This window comes from Tetrao urogallus (genome assembly GCF_951394365.1).
Source record: "Tetrao urogallus genome assembly, chromosome: 25".
NCBI lineage: Eukaryota > Metazoa > Chordata > Aves > Galliformes > Phasianidae > Tetrao > Tetrao urogallus.
In genome coordinates, this window is record NC_136838.1 from 1,884,536 (window position 1) to 1,901,320 (window position 16,785).

At 60.8% G+C, this 16,785-nt stretch overlaps 2 protein-coding genes across 2 annotated transcripts; both read left to right on the plus strand.

The window, feature by feature from the left end:
- Positions 1–1,119: 1,119 nt before the first annotated feature.
- Positions 1,120–9,764, plus strand: EEF2 (eukaryotic translation elongation factor 2; the record flags this gene model as incomplete). The annotated part of the gene is made up of 15 exons (XM_079546746.1): positions 1,120–2,109; positions 2,487–2,701; positions 3,627–3,808; positions 3,894–4,105; positions 4,733–4,911; positions 5,109–5,214; positions 5,469–5,582; positions 5,748–5,886; positions 6,396–6,591; positions 6,678–6,936; positions 7,279–7,386; positions 7,584–7,937; positions 8,130–8,312; positions 8,390–8,522; positions 9,247–9,764. The coding sequence occupies 15 exons, from the start codon at positions 1,120–1,122 to the stop codon at positions 9,438–9,440; spliced, it is 3,564 nt and encodes a 1,187-aa protein (XP_079402872.1). The 3' UTR covers positions 9,441–9,764.
- A 144-nt stretch (positions 9,765–9,908) lies between these two features.
- Positions 9,909–14,945, plus strand: DAPK3 (death associated protein kinase 3; the record flags this gene model as incomplete). Its single annotated transcript, XM_079546720.1, is given in 13 exon segments — positions 9,909–10,175; positions 10,177–10,228; positions 10,231–10,310; positions 10,312–10,359; positions 10,443–10,457; positions 10,459–10,544; positions 11,302–11,662; positions 12,401–12,530; positions 12,707–12,755; positions 12,855–12,881; positions 12,958–13,110; positions 13,389–13,434; positions 14,400–14,945. Coding segments are annotated over 13 exon segments (1,860 nt in total).
- Positions 14,946–16,785: the final 1,840 nt, after the last annotated feature.

The window sequence follows — 16,785 nt, forward strand, 5'->3', positions numbered from 1 at the left end:
GGCCTCCAGCGTCCACCGCGCCGGGAGCCGCCGCCGGGTCACGTGACGCCTGGCGGCGAGGGGAGGGGCGCGCGGGAGACACGCGCCGTCCAATCCGCGTTCGCGCTTCTCTCCTCGGAGGCCGCCGCCGCAACGCGCAGGCGCGGTAGCGCCGCCCCGCCCCCGCCTTCCGGGGGCCTTAAAGGGACCGCGCCCGAAAAACGGGAGGGAGAGGCGGCTGTGAGGATGAAGGCCTGCGGGGGCCGGGCCCGCAGCGAGCAAATGGCAGCACGGTGCGGGGCTGACCGGGCCCGCCTAGGGGTGATGGTCAGTGCCCCTAAAACGGCTCCGGGCCTACAAGAGCTGGCCCCGGCCTACTCTTATTGCTGGGCTTGTGTCGAAGGCCTGGTGGGGGGCAGGGAAGGGATTTCCCTTGGTTCTGCTCCTGCCGGGCTTCGTTTGGGTCTGCGCAGCCTTTGGAGCCTGAGTGCCGGGAGCGTTGGCTGATGTTGGAAGCAGCGGTGTGCTGCCTGGTGAGGAAATAAGGCTTTTAGCGCGTCTTCCTTTTCCTTGCAAAGCCCTGAGATGGGTTTTGCTGGGAGGTGCTTTTGGGGAGCTGAGAGCTGAATGACAGAGGGTAAAAGCCAAACGTCCATCTTTTAGGTGTGTTCCAGACACACGGCAGTGCCCAGCACTGGGCTGACGGCTGCAGGGAGAGCTACAGGGACAGAACGCGAGTGGTTGGGGTGAAGCTGGGTGCAGTGGAGCTGCTCCTCCTGCAGGTGAAGCACGTCGGGGCTGTGACAGCTCCTCACGTATCGATGGCAGCGGTGTTACACAACGGGGGCAGCCCTGAGGGTGGTCTCTTGAACATAGAGCTTTTCCTAGCGCTTTCTTTCTCCTCGATGTCAGCCCCGTAAGCTAATTAAGCAAGAAGATAACTAGCCAGTTTTCCACACAGGCCAACGCGTTAATCACGCTGCCCAGTGTGCTCTCTGGGAAAAGCTAGCATCGGTGCTAGAAATTCAAGTGGCTCTTACAGCAATGCCAACAGCTGATAACTTGTGTCACAAGAAAGGAGCAGACACAGCCCCCAAGGCCGGAGCAGTCCCTGCTGCACCCCACTACTGTCCCCGTGGGATGGGGCCGGGAGACAGCATGCTGCAGGTTTGGGAGAGCTCTGTTGCACTGCAGCTGATGGAAACGGAGCCACGGCGTCCTGCGGTGCCGATGAAGAGGAAGAAACAACAGCGAAGCACTCGCGGTGTGGAGATGGAGGGCGATGTTCCGCCGCAGCCCTGGTTGGATCTTCTCTTTGCTCACCCACGATGGGCTTCTGCCGCAGGAGCCGCTGCTCGCAGCGCCCCGGGCTGCACGCCGTGCTGCGGGGATCCTCCGCACCTCGGGCTGCTCCGTGCCGCGCCGGGCCCGGGGCGCCGCGCTCCTCCCCGCCCGCAGGGGGCGCTGGAGAGCCCAGTGCCCTCCCCAGTGCCGGCCGGCCGGCGCACGCGCAGCTGGGCCGGAGACGCCGAGAGGGGCGGGGCTTGCCCACTCCCGGCAGGGTCCCACTGCGGCCAGGGCCGCGCCCCGCGGTGCCCGGCACGGCGCTGCTGGCAGAAGGGGAGGCGCTCTCGTGGCCTCGGGGAGCGCCCCGAATACGTTCTCCTGGTCGTTCCCGCGGTGGCCGTGTTGTTTCCGCTGCGGGTTCTGAGCGGGGTCTGCGTGGAGCCCGGCTGCGGCCCTTGGAGGACCTCACCGCCCGACCATAGAGCTGCCGGCAGCAGGGTGCTAGAGAGGCACGTCTGCGCACGCGCACGTTCAGGCTCCTCCTCCCGGCCGGCGCTGCCCTATAAAAGGGGGGCGGTTGACGTCAGCGTTCTCTTCCGCCCGCTCTGCGCTCGCCAGCGAGACAGGGCCGCCGCTGCCGCCATTGCTGTACCCCCCCGCCCCGGAGAATCCACCTCCATCCGCCACCATGGTGAGGCCCCGCGTCCTGCCGCCGTTCGAGAGGAGCTGAGCGGGTCCTGCGCGGGCTGCGCGGGCGGGGATGTCCGCTCTGGGAGGGCAGCGGGGCTTCCGTGGCGGGGCGAGGCCTGGCGCTGCGGCCCGGGCCGCCGTGAGGGGAGAGGGGTGGGGCCGGGGCCGGGGCCGGGGCCGGGGCCTGGCGCGGCCGCTGGGCGTCGTTAACCGGGAGCTCCGCGGCGGCCGGCGATGCGGCGTTGCGGTGCGGCTACCGGAGCGCTTACGTAACGCTGCGGCTCCGCGGTGCGGGGCTCCCCTGAGCGGGGGGTGAGGATGGAGGGCGGCCCGCGGCGCTGTCAGTGCGGCAAAGCTTGAAGGCACGTTGCTGGCTGCTGCACCTCAGGCCCGGTCGTCCCTGCGGTGCCCTGGCCTTTTTTCCAGCTTGTTGTTTTGTGAGGTTAAACCTGACGGTGCCACGTATGAAGAAATGGAGCCGTTCTGTTACGTAGCGCGTCTTCCTTTCCTCTCTCGTCCTTTTCTCCAAGGTGAACTTCACGGTAGATCAGATACGGGCCATCATGGACAAAAAGGCCAACATCAGGAACATGTCAGTGATTGCCCACGTTGATCACGGCAAGTCGACCCTGACTGATTCTCTGGTATGCAAAGCTGGAATCATCGCCTCTGCCCGCGCGGGGGAGACCCGTTTCACTGACACCAGGAAGGACGAGCAGGAACGGTGCATCACCATCAAATCTACGTGAGTGCTGCTGCTAAGGGTGCCCTCGTGTTCCCAATGACCTCGGGGATGCTTTGAATCCTACCCTGGTTTCACCTTGAGATGAAGATGATCGCATCAGCCTTTCTCTTGTCTTCTCGTTCAAAAGCTTAGTTTTGTTTTTTTGTTTTACTTGTCTGGATTGCTTAAAAGAAGGAGCACGTATCGATTGCCCTGTGGTGAGTCACTGAGCCTTACCTTGATGGCTGCTGGGACATTGATGTGCTCCCGCAGTGTGACTTTTGGCCTCTTGTTTTGGCACCAGCTGTGTGTAATGGAGCTGGTGGCTGGGAGTCCTGCATTGTGGAGGCTGCCTGGTGAGCAGCTGTCCTTGGGAGCATCGCTGCCTGTGGGTCTGACACCTGAGGAGGGGGGGGTCAGAAGGGATTTGGGCTGGTGGGAAAAGCAGAAACATGCAGCTGAGAGGAGGAGGCTGTGTGCCTCTTTGGCACTTCATGGTGTCAGAAGAGGTTATGATTTCAGAGAAGCGTGAAAAGCAGAGCTTTTTGTGGACGCTCCTGAGCATCTTCCCCACCTGCCTCTCTGGATCACGTTCCCTGATAGGGGAGGTTTAGGTTGGATTTTAAGAGGAAGTTTTTCACCCAGAGTGTGGTGAGGCACTGGCACAGGCTGCCCAAGGAGGCTGTGGATGCCCCATCCCTGCAGGCATTCAAGGCCAGGCTGGATGTGGCTCTGGGCAGCCTGGGCTGCTGGTTGGTGACCTGCACACAGCAGGGGGTTGGAACTGGATGAGTGCTGTGAGCCTTTTCAGGAAATCCTGAAGGCTGGATGCAGCTGTCTGGAAATAAATAATAAGGGATGAAAGGATGCTTCCAACTGTATTTGCTCCAGAGTGCTGCGGAGGGGTAACGAGTGGGTGATGTTAACAGCTCTTCTTCCATTTCAGAGCTATTTCTCTGTTCTACGAGCTCTCTGAAAACGATCTGGCGTTCATCAAGCAGAGCAAGGATGGTTCTGGTTTCTTGATCAACCTGATCGACTCTCCTGGGCACGTGGATTTCTCCTCGGAGGTCACTGCTGCTCTGAGGGTCACTGATGGCGCCCTGGTTGTTGTCGACTGCGTCTCTGGTGAGATTTTTGCAGCCGTGTGTAACTGCAGCCCGCCTTGGGCTGAGCTGAAGGTGAGGAGAACTGATTCTCCTGTGTTGGCCAGGTGTGTGTGTGCAGACAGAAACTGTGCTGCGTCAGGCCATCGCCGAGAGGATCAAACCCGTCCTGATGATGAACAAGATGGACCGGGCGCTGCTGGAGCTGCAGCTGGATCCTGAGGAGCTGTACCAGACCTTCCAGAGGATCGTGGAGAATGTGAACGTCATCATCTCCACCTACGGGGAAGGAGAAAGCGGCCCTATGGGGAATATCATGGTAGGTGAAGGGCTGGGAGGCTGCTTTCAGCAGGAGGGAGCAGCTGTGTGTGGTAGCGGTGCCTTCACTTGGAGGAGGAGGAGTGAGGCTGGGGCAGTGGGGCACCCACCCAGTGAGGAATAGGAACACCAGTGTGTTTTCTGCCTGCTGAGGCTGTTCTCCTCTTGGCGGGGCTTTCCTCTCTCAGCTGACGCAGGGTGCAGGGCCTGGGCTGCCTGCTGAGGCTGGAGGGCACTTGGGGATGTTGGTCCCTTCACTCCCTGCTGGACTGCGAGCTGCGTGCAGGGCTGTTCAGCTGCGGGTTCTGGGGAAACCTTTGTGCTTTGTTCCTGCTGAGCAACAAACGAATTGTCAACTCTTAGACCGGTGTTCCCTTAAGGATGGCGGTCTGATTGCAGACAGATCCACTGAGCTGGATGAAGTGAAGAAAAAAGGATCCAGTTTTGGGTTGTGGAGCTGAAAAGGGCCGTGTGGGCCAGGCAGTCTCTGGGCAGGCGCTGCCACAGAAAGGCTCAGTGCTTCTGTGGCTCTGAGGCCCCACCTTCAGGCTCTTGCTGGAGGCCTGCAGTGTTTGCTTTGCCTGGGCTGACTGCTGGAGCCTCCACAGCTGATCCTTTTCCCTTTCAGATCGATCCCGTGCTTGGTACAGTTGGCTTTGGTTCTGGCCTGCATGGCTGGGCTTTCACTTTGAAACAGTTTGCTGAAATGTACGTTGCAAAGTTTGCTGCTAAGGGTGATGCCCAGATGAATCCATCTGAGCGTGCCAAGAAAGTAGAAGACATGATGAAGAAGCTGTGGGGAGACAGGTGAGTGACTGTGGCTGTCGGTTCTGATCCAATGCAGCTCTGTGTGCCCCTGACCTGGCAGTGCAGGCATTCAGGCTCAGTCAGTTGATCCTTGTGCTGGTTTTTTTCCTCACCCCTGAGCCAATCGGGAAAAGAAGCTGCCACGCTTCTACACCTGAGCTGGAGGTTGATATTTGTTTGGCTCGTTTCTTCTGCAGGTATTTTGATCCTGCTACCGGCAAGTTCAGCAAATCCGCTACTGGCCCTGATGGGAAGAAACTGCCTAGGACCTTCTGCCAGCTCATCCTTGATCCCATCTTCAAGGTGTGCTCCTTGCTGATGCCCTAAGCTCTGTTTGTTCTGCTGCAGTGCGTGATGATGGAAAATTTCTTCACTTTGACCTGACTTGTTTGATTGAAGAAATTTGAGTATCTGAGATGAGCTGAGCTCGTGGTTCTGTGCAGCAGGGGAGGGCGGTGGGTTGGGAAGGCAGTGGATTCAGCACAGGTTCTCCTTAGAGATGCTGCTGCTCTCAGGTTGGGTCCTGAAAACATTCCTGACTGCTGCTGCTCTCGTAGGTGTTCGATGCAATCATGACCTTCAAGAAAGATGAGGCAGCCAAACTGATTGAGAAACTTGACATCAAGCTTGACAGCGAAGATAAGGACAAGGAGGGCAAACCCCTGCTGAAGGTGAGATGGGTCGAACGCTCCATGAGAGGAGATGAGTTGGGCTGATCCAGCTGTAGGGATTTGCTCTGCAGCTGCAAACCCTGCTGGGGTACGAAGGTGTAGAGGGGAGCGAGGAAGGCAGGGCTGCGTGCTGGGCTCCCGCCTCACCCTCTGCTCTGTGCTCAGGCTGTGATGAGGCGGTGGCTGCCTGCCGGAGATGCCCTGCTGCAGATGATCACCATTCACCTGCCTTCTCCGGTCACGGCCCAGAAGTACCGCTGTGAGCTGCTCTACGAGGGGCCCCCCGACGACGAGGCTGCCATAGGTACGTGGGGGCTGCCATAGGTACGTGGGGGCTGCCATAGGTACGTGGGGGCTGCCATAGGTACGTGGGGGCTGCCATAGGTACGTGGGGGCTGCCATAGGTACGTGGGGGCTGCCATAGGTACGTGGGGGCTGCTGCTGTGCTGAGCTCTTTGCAGGAGCGTTCAGTGGTCTGAAGCACCTGGAACTGTCTTGTTCTCCAGAGCCCACAGCTTAGGAGCTTTTGTAATCCTTGAGCCTGCAGCTTTCCTAGCGTGGCTCAAACAGGCTTAGCAGCGAGCGCTTGATTCAGGAGTGCTGATCTTGCTCAGGAGCTGGAGGGCAGCCAGGGCGCGCGGTGGCGGCTCAGGCTGAGCCTGTATTCATTTAAAAGATCTCTGGGCGATCTGATCTTCCTCCCTGCTGGCTGGCAGAGCAGAGGAGGGGGCGCTGCTGGGCACTGAGGGGAAGCAGGCGGGTCTGCTGGGCACCACAGGTATTTCTCAATGAAATCTGTTTCCTTCTTCTCAGGTATTAAGAACTGTGATCCCAAGGGCCCCCTGATGATGTACATTTCTAAAATGGTGCCAACCTCCGACAAGGGCCGTTTCTATGCTTTCGGTCGTGTTTTCTCTGGTCTCGTATCGACCGGCTTGAAGGTCAGGATCATGGGACCCAACTACACACCTGGCAAGAAGGAGGATCTGTACCTGAAGCCAATCCAAAGGTTGGTCCCGGCTGGGTGCAGCGCGAGGGCAGCTGTCCTTCCCGTTTGTGTCTCTGAGGCCGTGAAACAGCCTTCTGTCCCTGCAGGACCATCCTCATGATGGGCCGCTACGTGGAGCCCATTGAGGACGTGCCTTGTGGAAACATCGTGGGGCTGGTTGGCGTCGATCAGTTCCTGGTGAAGACTGGAACCATCACCACCTTCGAGCACGCTCACAACATGCGGGTGATGAAGTTCAGCGTCAGCCCTGTGGTGCGAGTGGCCGTGGAAGCCAAGAACCCTGCAGACCTGCCCAAACTGGTGGAGGGGCTGAAACGCCTCGCCAAGTCTGACCCTATGGTGCAGGTGAGCCTGCAGGAAATCCCAGTCCTGCGCAGGAGTCGCGCGGGCTGTGGTGCTTCTGGTTGTGGTTGCAGTGGGAGAGCTGGCAGGAGGGGCTGCAGTTGATTATTGGTCCCAGCCCTCCCAGAGTGGAGGGAGGAACAGAGGGAGGAACAGAGCGCTCCTCCCTCGTGCTGACTCATCCCCAGGACTGCAGAAGGAGTTTCTAAAACAGTTCTATGAGTCAAGGCAGAAAATCAGAGACCGTCAGGCAAATGCTGGTGTTTCACATGCGGGAGCTTCCATTGCTATCAGCCCAAAGTCTCACCTGCTGTCTTGATGTTTGGGTTTTGGTTTTTTTTCCAGTGCATCATTGAGGAGTCTGGAGAGCACATCATTGCTGGCGCAGGGGAGCTGCACTTGGAAATCTGCCTGAAGGATCTGGAGGAGGACCACGCTTGCATTCCTATCAAGGTACGGCTGCTGTGTGCAGCCTGGCAGGCTGAGCGAGGGGCTGTGAAGCAGCGTGCTTTGATGGCACGGACGCACAGCTTGAGCAGCAGGGGCTGCTGTTGAACCCGCAGCATAACAGCTCTGTGCTGGCAGCCTTTGTGCTGCCGGGAGCTGCAGGCTGGTGGCTCACAGCTCTTCCCTGCTGTTTGTCGCTGCAGAAATCGGATCCCGTCGTGTCTTACCGTGAGACGGTCAGCGAGGAATCCAACGTGATGTGCCTTTCCAAGTCCCCCAACAAACACAACAGGCTGTACATGAAGGCCCGGCCCTTCCCTGACGGTTTGGCTGAGGACATCGACAAGGGCGAGGTCTCTGCTCGCCAGGAGCTGAAGCAAAGAGCTCGTTACCTGGCTGAGAAGTACGAGTGGGACGTCACCGAAGCCAGGAAGATCTGGTGCTTCGGCCCTGACGGCACCGGGCCCAACATCCTGACCGACATCACCAAGGGAGTGCAGTACCTGAACGAGATCAAGGACAGCGTGGTGGCTGGCTTCCAGTGGGCCACCAAGGAGGTAGGGGTGGTGTGTGGGGCCGGGCTGCCGTGGGGCAGAACAGCGCGGTGCCTCGGTGGCCGCGAGCTTGGGAGGCTGCTGGGAGCCTGACGGGCAGCTGCAGAGCTGCCTGCAGCCGTGACTCGGAGGTGGGAGGAGCAGGGCTCCCCTCTGGCCCCGGTGCTGCCCCACAGCCCACCTTTGCTCACCCAGGGCGTCCTGTGCGAGGAGAACATGCGCGGCGTCCGCTTCGATGTGCACGATGTGACCCTGCACGCCGATGCCATCCACCGCGGGGGCGGCCAGATCATTCCCACTGCCAGGAGGTGCCTGTATGCCTGCGTGCTCACCGCCCAGCCCAGGCTCATGGAGCCCATCTACCTTGTGGAAATCCAGGTAAGGCAAATCCTTTCTCCCCACCCGAGGAGAGCGGAGGTGGGCGGTTTGCAGCCCCCGACTCCTCTGTCCCGCAGTGCCCAGAGCAGGTGGTCGGTGGCATCTACGGTGTGCTGAACAGGAAGCGTGGCCACGTCTTTGAGGAGTCCCAGGTGGCTGGCACCCCCATGTTCGTGGTCAAGGCCTACCTGCCTGTCAACGAGTCCTTTGGTGAGTGTGGGGCGGCTCCTCCTGCTCGCCATTCATTTTCCCCTGGACTCAGCTCTGGTGAGGCCGCACCTCGAGTGCTGTGTCCAGTTTTGGGCCCCTCACTGCAAGAAAGATATTGAGGCCCTGGAACGCGTTCAAAGGAGGGCAACAAAGCTGGTGAGGGGTCTGGAGCACAGGGCTGATGAGGAGAGGCTGAAGGAGCTGGGAATGTTCAGCCTGGAGAAGAGGAGCTCAGGGGAGACCTCAGTGCTCTATAACTCCCTGAAGGGAGGCTGTAGTGAGCTGGAGGTCTGCCTCTGCTCTCGTGTCATCAGTGATAGGAGCAGAGGGAATGGCTTCAAGCTACGGCAGGGGAGATTCAGGCTGGACATGAGGAAGTATTACTGTTCAGAAAGGGTGGTCAGGCACTGGAATGGAGGCCCAGGGAGGTGGTGGAGTCACCGAGCCTGGGGGTGTTGAAGGAAAGGCTGGATGTTGTGTTGAGGGACGTGGTTTAGTGGGAGCTGTTGGTAAGAGGTGAAGGGTTGGACTGGATGAGCTTTAAGGTCTTTTCCAACCTTGGTGATTCTATGATTCGTGTCCTGTGCTTGAAGGGCTGGAGGTGGGTGGGATGTGGGCTGTTGGTGGCGGTGGGGGGAGGCTGGAGGTTCACGGGAAGGTGGAATCCCGCATCTGTGGGGCTGGGCTGTGATTCCCCTTCTGACTCCTCTCCTCTCCCCTCCAGGTTTCACAGCTGACCTGAGGTCCAACACAGGCGGCCAGGCTTTCCCCCAGTGCGTGTTTGACCACTGGCAGATCCTGCCTGGGGATCCCTTCGAGAGCACCAGCCGCCCCTCGCAGGTGGTGGCTGAGACCCGCAAACGTAAGGGGCTGAAGGAGGGCATCCCAGCCCTGGACAACTTCCTGGACAAGTTGTAAAGGCTGCGCACCCACCGTCACTGGTGTGGGACTCAGACAAACTAACTAGCGTAACAGCGGGCAAAGGGTAGAACTGCAGCGCCCATCTCTTTGCATTGTACTTAATCAGTTCCATAGCGATTGGAGACTTTCAAAAAAAACAAAAAGGAAACAAAAAAAAGCATTGATATTCAGCCTTATAGGTTTCTGTGTTGCACATGACTCATCTGGGGCCCTGCTCGGTGCCATTGTAACGAAGCATTTCCACTCGATGCAACTAGAGTTGCCTGATTCCATATTTATTTGACTTGAGCTGAGGAGCGTCTCTGCTTTGTTTTGCTGATGGGGGGGAAGAGAGGCTGAGGGCTGCGGGGGCTGCTCCCCCTTTCCTGGGGGGGGCGATAGCGCCCGGTGGTGGGGGGGGGAGGAGGTGTTGTGGTTGGGCAGCAACTCGAAGGCAGGGAGATCTTGTGCAGTGTGATTGTCATCATGAGCATCAACCAATGTATTAGTGCCACTGGAAATAATAAATTTGATATGGTGATGAAGGGTTGGCCGTGCGCCTCCTCGCTTTGCTGGGTCACGCGTGGTCCCTGCGTGATGCCGGGGCGCCGGGCCCTGCAGGATCCCCGGCCTGCGAGAGCTCAAAGCTGCGGGATTCCCAGCGGCGGGGGAGGGGAGCAGCGGTGCGGGACCGCCGGGAGGCGCCGCCGGGATTCGAACCCGGATCCCGCAGCTCCTGGGCGAGGCCGGGCAACAGGGCGGGGCCGCCCCGCGCGGCCTCATCCGCGCATTCCAGCATGACGTCACTACGAGAAGCCAATGATAGCGCGCGAGAGGCGGGACGTCGGAGGCGCCGCGGCCAATAGCGGAGGCGGAGGGGCGGAGCCGGCAGCAGTGGTGGAATGCGGCGGCGGCGGTGCGGGCGGGGGCGGCTCAGGTGCGGCGGCGGCGCGGGGCGATGCGGGGCGGGGGGCGGCGCGGGGCTCGGCGCGGGGCTCAGCCGCGAATCCCCCTCCGCAGGGGCTGAACCGAGCGGAGGGGAAGCCGCGGGACCGCGGCCATGTCCACCTTCCGGCAGGAGAGCGTGGAGGACTTCTACGAGATGGGGGAAGAGCTGGGCAGGTGAGCGGGGGGCGGCGGGGCCGGGGGGAAGCGCCGGCGGGAGGAAAGCGGGCGGGAAGCGGCATTCGTGGCGTTAAATTGCCGTCCTCCGGTGCCCCCGGCCGGCCCCGCGTTTGCGGGGCGGGTCCCGATGCGCGTCCCGCACCGCTTTGGGGTTTCGCCGTGCCGCTCCGCTGAGATTTGGGGCCGGCGCGGCGCTGCGGTCCTTATATGGCTCCGCGGGGCCGGGAGAGAGGAACGGACGGACGGACGGACGGACGGACGTCAGCGGGGAGGGGCCGGGAGGGGCGGCGGTGCGGAGCTGCGGGGCTGCGGGGCGGCGTCCTCCTCCGCGGCGCTGCGGGGGTTTGGGGGAAGGGAGCGGGGGTTGAGCGGCCCCGAGCCTGCGGAGAGATGGGGCGGGAGGGACGGACAGCCCCAGCCCCATCCGTTGGGATGAGCGGCCCCGAGCCTACGGACTGAGTTTGGGGTCACGGACGAGCGGGGCTGTGGGGCTGGCTTCCTGCACGGCCCGGCAGCGTGGGGACAGCTGAGCAGCTGCTGCGTCCGTCGGAGGAAGAGATTTCCTTCCCACATCCCGTGCTGCAGGGTTGGGATGCACCCCGAGCTTATGGGGCAGCCCTATGGGCTCTGCTGTAGGGGCTGCTCTGCCCCATCTGCATCCGAGAGAACCCCGCTCCCCACCAGCTGTTGGGATCTGTGCCTTCTCCCATTGCCTGAGCCGTGCTGAAGGTTCTCAGGTTCTTTCCTCCCACAGCGGCCAATTTGCCATCGTGAGAAAATGCCGGGAGAGGAAAACAGGCCTGGAATACGCAGCCAAATTCATCAAAAAGCGACGGCTGTCGTCGAGCCGCCGGGGGGTGAGCAGGGAGGAGATCGAGAGGGAGGTGGACATCCTGAGGGAGATCCAGCACCCCAACATCATCACCCTGCACGACATCTTCGAGAACAAGACGGACGTGGTGCTGATCCTGGAGCTGGTGTCGGGCGGGGAGCTCTTCGACTTCCTGGCGGAAAAGGAGTCGCTGACGGAGGAGGAGGCCACGCAGTTCCTCAAGCAGATCCTGGACGGGGTGCATTACCTGCACTCCAAGCGCATCGCACACTTTGACTTGAAGGTGGGGGTCTGGGGTGGCGGTGGGAGCCGTAGGGGTCGGGTGGGACGTTGGGTGGTCAGCTGTTGGTCAGCTGGGCTGCTGTTGGTCTTTTTGGCCACTGGGACGCTCTGCAGGCTTGTGGTTGTCTGTTGGCCATCCCTTGGCCAACCGTTGGTCACCTGGGACGCTGCTGGCCTTCATGGTTGCTGGGATGCCTTGCTGGCTTGTGGTCAACCTGTGGCCAAAATTGTTGGCAATTATTGGTCAACCGTTGGCCTTCGTGGCTGCTGGGATGCAGATCTTGATTCGTGGTCAACCATTGGCCAGCTGTTGGTCAACCACTGCTCAACTGGGACACCACTGGGTTTCGTGGCTGCTGGAGCACGCTCTTGTCTTGCGGTCAACCTGTGGCCAACTGTTGGTCAATTATTGGTCAACCGTTGGCCTTCGTGGCTGCTGGGGCGCAGATTTTGGTTTGTGGTCAACCATTGGCCAGCTGTTGGTCAACCATGGGTCGACTGGGACACCACTGGTCTTTGTGGCCACCAGGGCCCACTGTGACTCATGGTCAACCTGTGGCCAACCCATGGTCATCCAAGACACTGTTGGCCTTCTTGGCCACAGGAGGACACTGCTGACTTGTGGCCAACCATTGGTCAACCATCGGTCTTTGTGGCCATCGTGGCACGCTGCTGGCTTGTGGAACGCCGCATGTTCAGCGTTGGGGTGAAGCACTGATCATCCCCCCCTCCTCCACAGCCGGAGAACATCATGCTGCTGGACAAGAACGTGCCCAACCCTCGCATCAAACTCATCGACTTCGGGATCGCCCACAAGATCGAAGCTGGGAATGAGTTCAAGAACATTTTCGGGACCCCGGAGTTTGTGGGTGAGGCACAGTTTTGGAGGGGGGTGGGGGGTTCTCTAGGCTCAGAAATGTTGGCCTCATCCTGCAGAGATGCCCCTGGGTGGGTTATCTCCCTGTGGGGCAGTGGGGCAGCCCCACGTGTCCATGCAGTTTTCCCCCCGAAATGAGTTTGTTTTCTCCCTTCTTCCTTCCTAAAGCACCAGAAATCGTGAACTACGAGCCGCTGGGGCTGGAGGCTGACATGTGGTGAGTGAGCCCCGGTGTGGGGCGAGGACTTTTCCCCACATCCCCTCTGTGCCACATGGGGGACGCTGTGAGGCTCTGAGCTCCTCTTTTCCCTTCCAGGAGCATTGGGGTCATCACTTACATCCTGTGAGTAGTTGGGGCCGGGGCTGGGGGAGCTGCAGGGGGTGGGAATGTGGGACTGAGCATCTCCCCATTGCTGCAGGCTGAGCGGGGCCTCCCCCTTCCTGGGGGAAACGAAGCAGGAGACCCTCACCAACATCTCCGCCGTCAACTACGACTTCGATGAGGAATACTTCAGCAGCACCAGCGAGTTGGCCAAGGACTTCATCCGCCGGCTGCTGGTCAAGGACCCCAAGTGAGGGTTGGGATGTGGGTGGCAGGGGCTGACGTGGGCCTGGCTGTGCCCCACATCGGTGTGGGGTTGGGTTGGTTTCTGCGGGGTCACCTGTGGCTGCAGCGCATGGAAGGGAGGGAATGGGGTTGTGAGGAAGTGGTGGATTGAGGGCTGACCCTGCGTGGCCCCCCTGATTTTGTGCCCCTCTGATCCCATCCCCCTGTTCCTGTCCCCTCTCCTCCTGTTCCTCCTCCCAACCCCCAACCCCATCCCCCCGTCCCACCCCACTGCTGTTGCAGGAAGCGGATGACCATAGCTCAGAGCCTGGAGCACCCCTGGATCAAGGTATGGGGTTTCCAAGTGATGGTTTGGGGCTTGTGGGGCAGATGGGGGCTGTGGCAGTGGGGTGGGCTGTGGCCCCACAGCCACGTGGATTTGTTGTGGCACTGGAACAGCGCTCAGATCCGTGGTTTGAGTCTCATGATGTCCCGTGTGCGGTCAGCAGTGGGGCTCAGCGATGCGGTGGGGTCAGCCTGCGTGGGGGGGTCTGGAAGAAGCGTGCATTGTTTCTGTGGGGTCAGGTGTGGGGCAGTCCCACCCCACAGTGATGCCCCGTCCCTGGAGGCGTTGGGGGTGGGGGGTCCTGGGCACTTTGATGTACTGAGGGGCACCCGCCTGTGGTGAGGGTTGGAATGGGGAGATCTTTGGAGTCCTCCAACCCAACCCAATCCACCTCCGTCCATCTCAACTCAACCCAACCCAACCCACCTCAACCCAAACCAACCCAACCCACCTCAACCCAAACCAACTCAATCCATCTCAACTCAAACCAACCCACCTCAGTCCACCTCAATTCAACCCAAACCAACCCACCTCAACTCAAACCACCTTAATTCAATCCAACCCACCTCAACTCAACTCAGTCCATCTCAACCCAAACCAATCCACCTCAACCCAACCCCCTCAACCCAATCCACCTCAGTCCACCTCATTTCAACCCAACCCAACCCAACCCACCTCAACCCAACCCACCTCAATCCACTCCAACCCAAACCAACCCACCTCAACCCAATCCACCTCCATCCACCTCAGTTCAACCCAACCCAACCCAACCCAAACCAACCCAACCCACCTCAACCCAAACCAACTCAACCCAACCCACCTCAACTCAACCCAACTCAATCCACCCCACCCCACCCCATTCTGTGCTCCTGTCCCTGTGAGTCCCTTCCGGTGCCTTCGGTGCTCCTCCCACCCCATAGGGCCAATCCGGCCCCGCTGCGCTGCCCCATCCTCGCGTCTCCCCACAGGTGATCAAGAGGAGGAACGTCCGCAATGAGGACAGTGGGAAGAAGGCAGAGCAGCGACGGCGGCTGAAGACGACGCGGCTGAAGGAATACACCATCAAGTCTCACTCCAGCATGCCGCCCAACAACACCTACATCAACTTCGAACGCTTCTCCAAAGTGATGGAGGAGGTGGCGGCGGCGGAGGAGACCCTCCGTGAGATCCAGAAGAACAAGAAATCCTTCCGGGAGGACATCGAGGCCCTGCTGTCCATCTACGAGGAAAAGGAATCGTGGTACAAAGAGGAGAACGAGAGCATCGGCCGCGACCTGCGGCAGATCCGGCAGGAGCTGCTCCGAGCCGAGTCCGCCCGGCAGCGGGCGCAGGAGGAGAGCAGGAATGTGATGCAGGCGGCCGGGGGGCTGCGCCGGCGCTACCGGAGGTTGGAGAAGCGCTACGGTGCCCTGGCTGAGCAGGTGGCATCCGAGGTGCGCTTCGTGCAGGAGCTGCTGTGGTCCATCGAGAGGGAGAAGCTGCAGGGCGGCGGGGAGGATGGCAGCATCCGCTGAGGGGGGCGGGGATGGGGGGTGAGCGGGGATGTGGGGTGGGAGCCGTGGGGATGGGGAGCGTGGGGCTGTGGGGCTGCGGTTGGCAGAGGGGCTGGGGAATGTGGGGAAGATGGGGCAGGACAGCAGCCCTATGGTTAGCAGGGGGGATGGGGAACATATGGGGCTGTGGGGCAGGACAGCAGCCCCATGGCTGGGCTGTGGGGTCAAGGGGCCACACCGTGGGGCAGGGTGGGAGTCCTATGGTTGGGTAGAGGGCTTGGGGAGACACGTGGGGATGTGGGGATGGGGAGTATGGGGCTGTGGGGCAGGACAGTGGCCCTGTGGTTAGCAGTGGGGAACATGTGGGGCTGTGGGGCAGGACAGCAGCCCTATGGTTAGCAGGGGGGATGTGGGGTGGGGCTGTGGGGCAGGACAGCAGCCCCATGGCTAGGCAGTGGGATCAAGGGGCCACACTGTGGGGCAGGATGGGGGTCCTATTGTTGGGTAGGGGGGTTGTGGGGACACGTGGGGTTGTGGGGTGGGAGCTGTGGCCCTATGGTTAGCAGTGGGGCTGGGGAACGTGTGGGGCTGTGGGTTGGGACAGCAGCCTCGCGGCCAGGCACTGGGTCAGGGAACATATGGGGCTGTGGGGTGGGATTGGCAACCCTATTGTTAGGCATTGGGGTCGGGGGGGCAGGCTGTGGGGTGGGAGCAGCCCCATGGCTTGGCAGCGGGGTCAGGGACCGAGTGGGGTTGGATGGCAGCCCTGTAGCTCAGCTTTGCGTGCCCTCAGTGTCGGTGTGGGGCCGGAGCTCAGTGTGCTGTTGTCCCCAGTAGAGCCCCTGGTTGTCCCCAGTGTCTGTAGGGTTTTTTCCCCCTGAGCTCCACGGCCGCACTCCCCTTTCCTTGGGCTCCTCTGGGGGTCCTGTGCCATCTGTGGGGCTCCACTCAGTGGGGCAGACATCTCATGTCCCTCAGGGTCGCACCCCTATGGAGGGGGAATGGGACCAAAGCACTATCCCTACATGGCCCCAAACCCCAGCCTGACCCCAGAGTGGCCGTGCTTGGGGGGAGGATTGGAAGCGCCCCCCAGGGCCGCCCCACACGTCCCATCTGCCCCACGGTGCCTCCTCCCAGCTGGGTGCAGCTTTGAGTCCCTTTTAATAAAATAAAGCTTTCTGTCCTCATAACCCCTCTGTGTGGGTTTGGGGTGCAAGGGGAGGAGGGGGGGGGAGAAGGATTTGGGCATTCTTATGGCTGGGAGTGAGCGCCTTGGGGGGGTCTGGGGGTTTGGAGGAGGTCATGGGAATGGGAGGGGGGTTGGGGGTGGTCTGTGGGGGGAGATGGTGGGAATGGGGAGGTCTGTAGGGTTTGGGGGTGGTCTGTGGGGGGAGGTGATGGGAATGGGGAGGGTCTATGGGAGATCTTGGGAATGCAGGTCTGTTGGATCAGGGGGAGGCCATGGGAATGGGGTGGGGGATCTGGGGGAGGTCTTGGGGTCCAAATCTGGGCCCATTTGGCCACATATAAACCCCAACCACGGGGCTTGGTGTGGGGAGCAAGGAGGATACGACTGTGCCACGGGGTTGTGCTATGGGGCTGTGCCATAGGTCATTCCTGGGGCTGTGCCATAAGTCATTCCATGGGGCTGCACCATAGGTCATTCCTGGGGCTGTGCCATAGGTCATTCCATGGGGCCATTCCATGGGGCTGTGCCATAGGTCATTCCTGGGGCTGTGCCATAGGTCATTCCATGGGGCCATTCCATGGGGCCGTGCCACGTGCCCATTGACGTGCTGTGGGGTGTCGGGTTCGTCCCAAGCTGTGGGGCACGTGGCTGGGTGATAATTTTAGGGCTGGG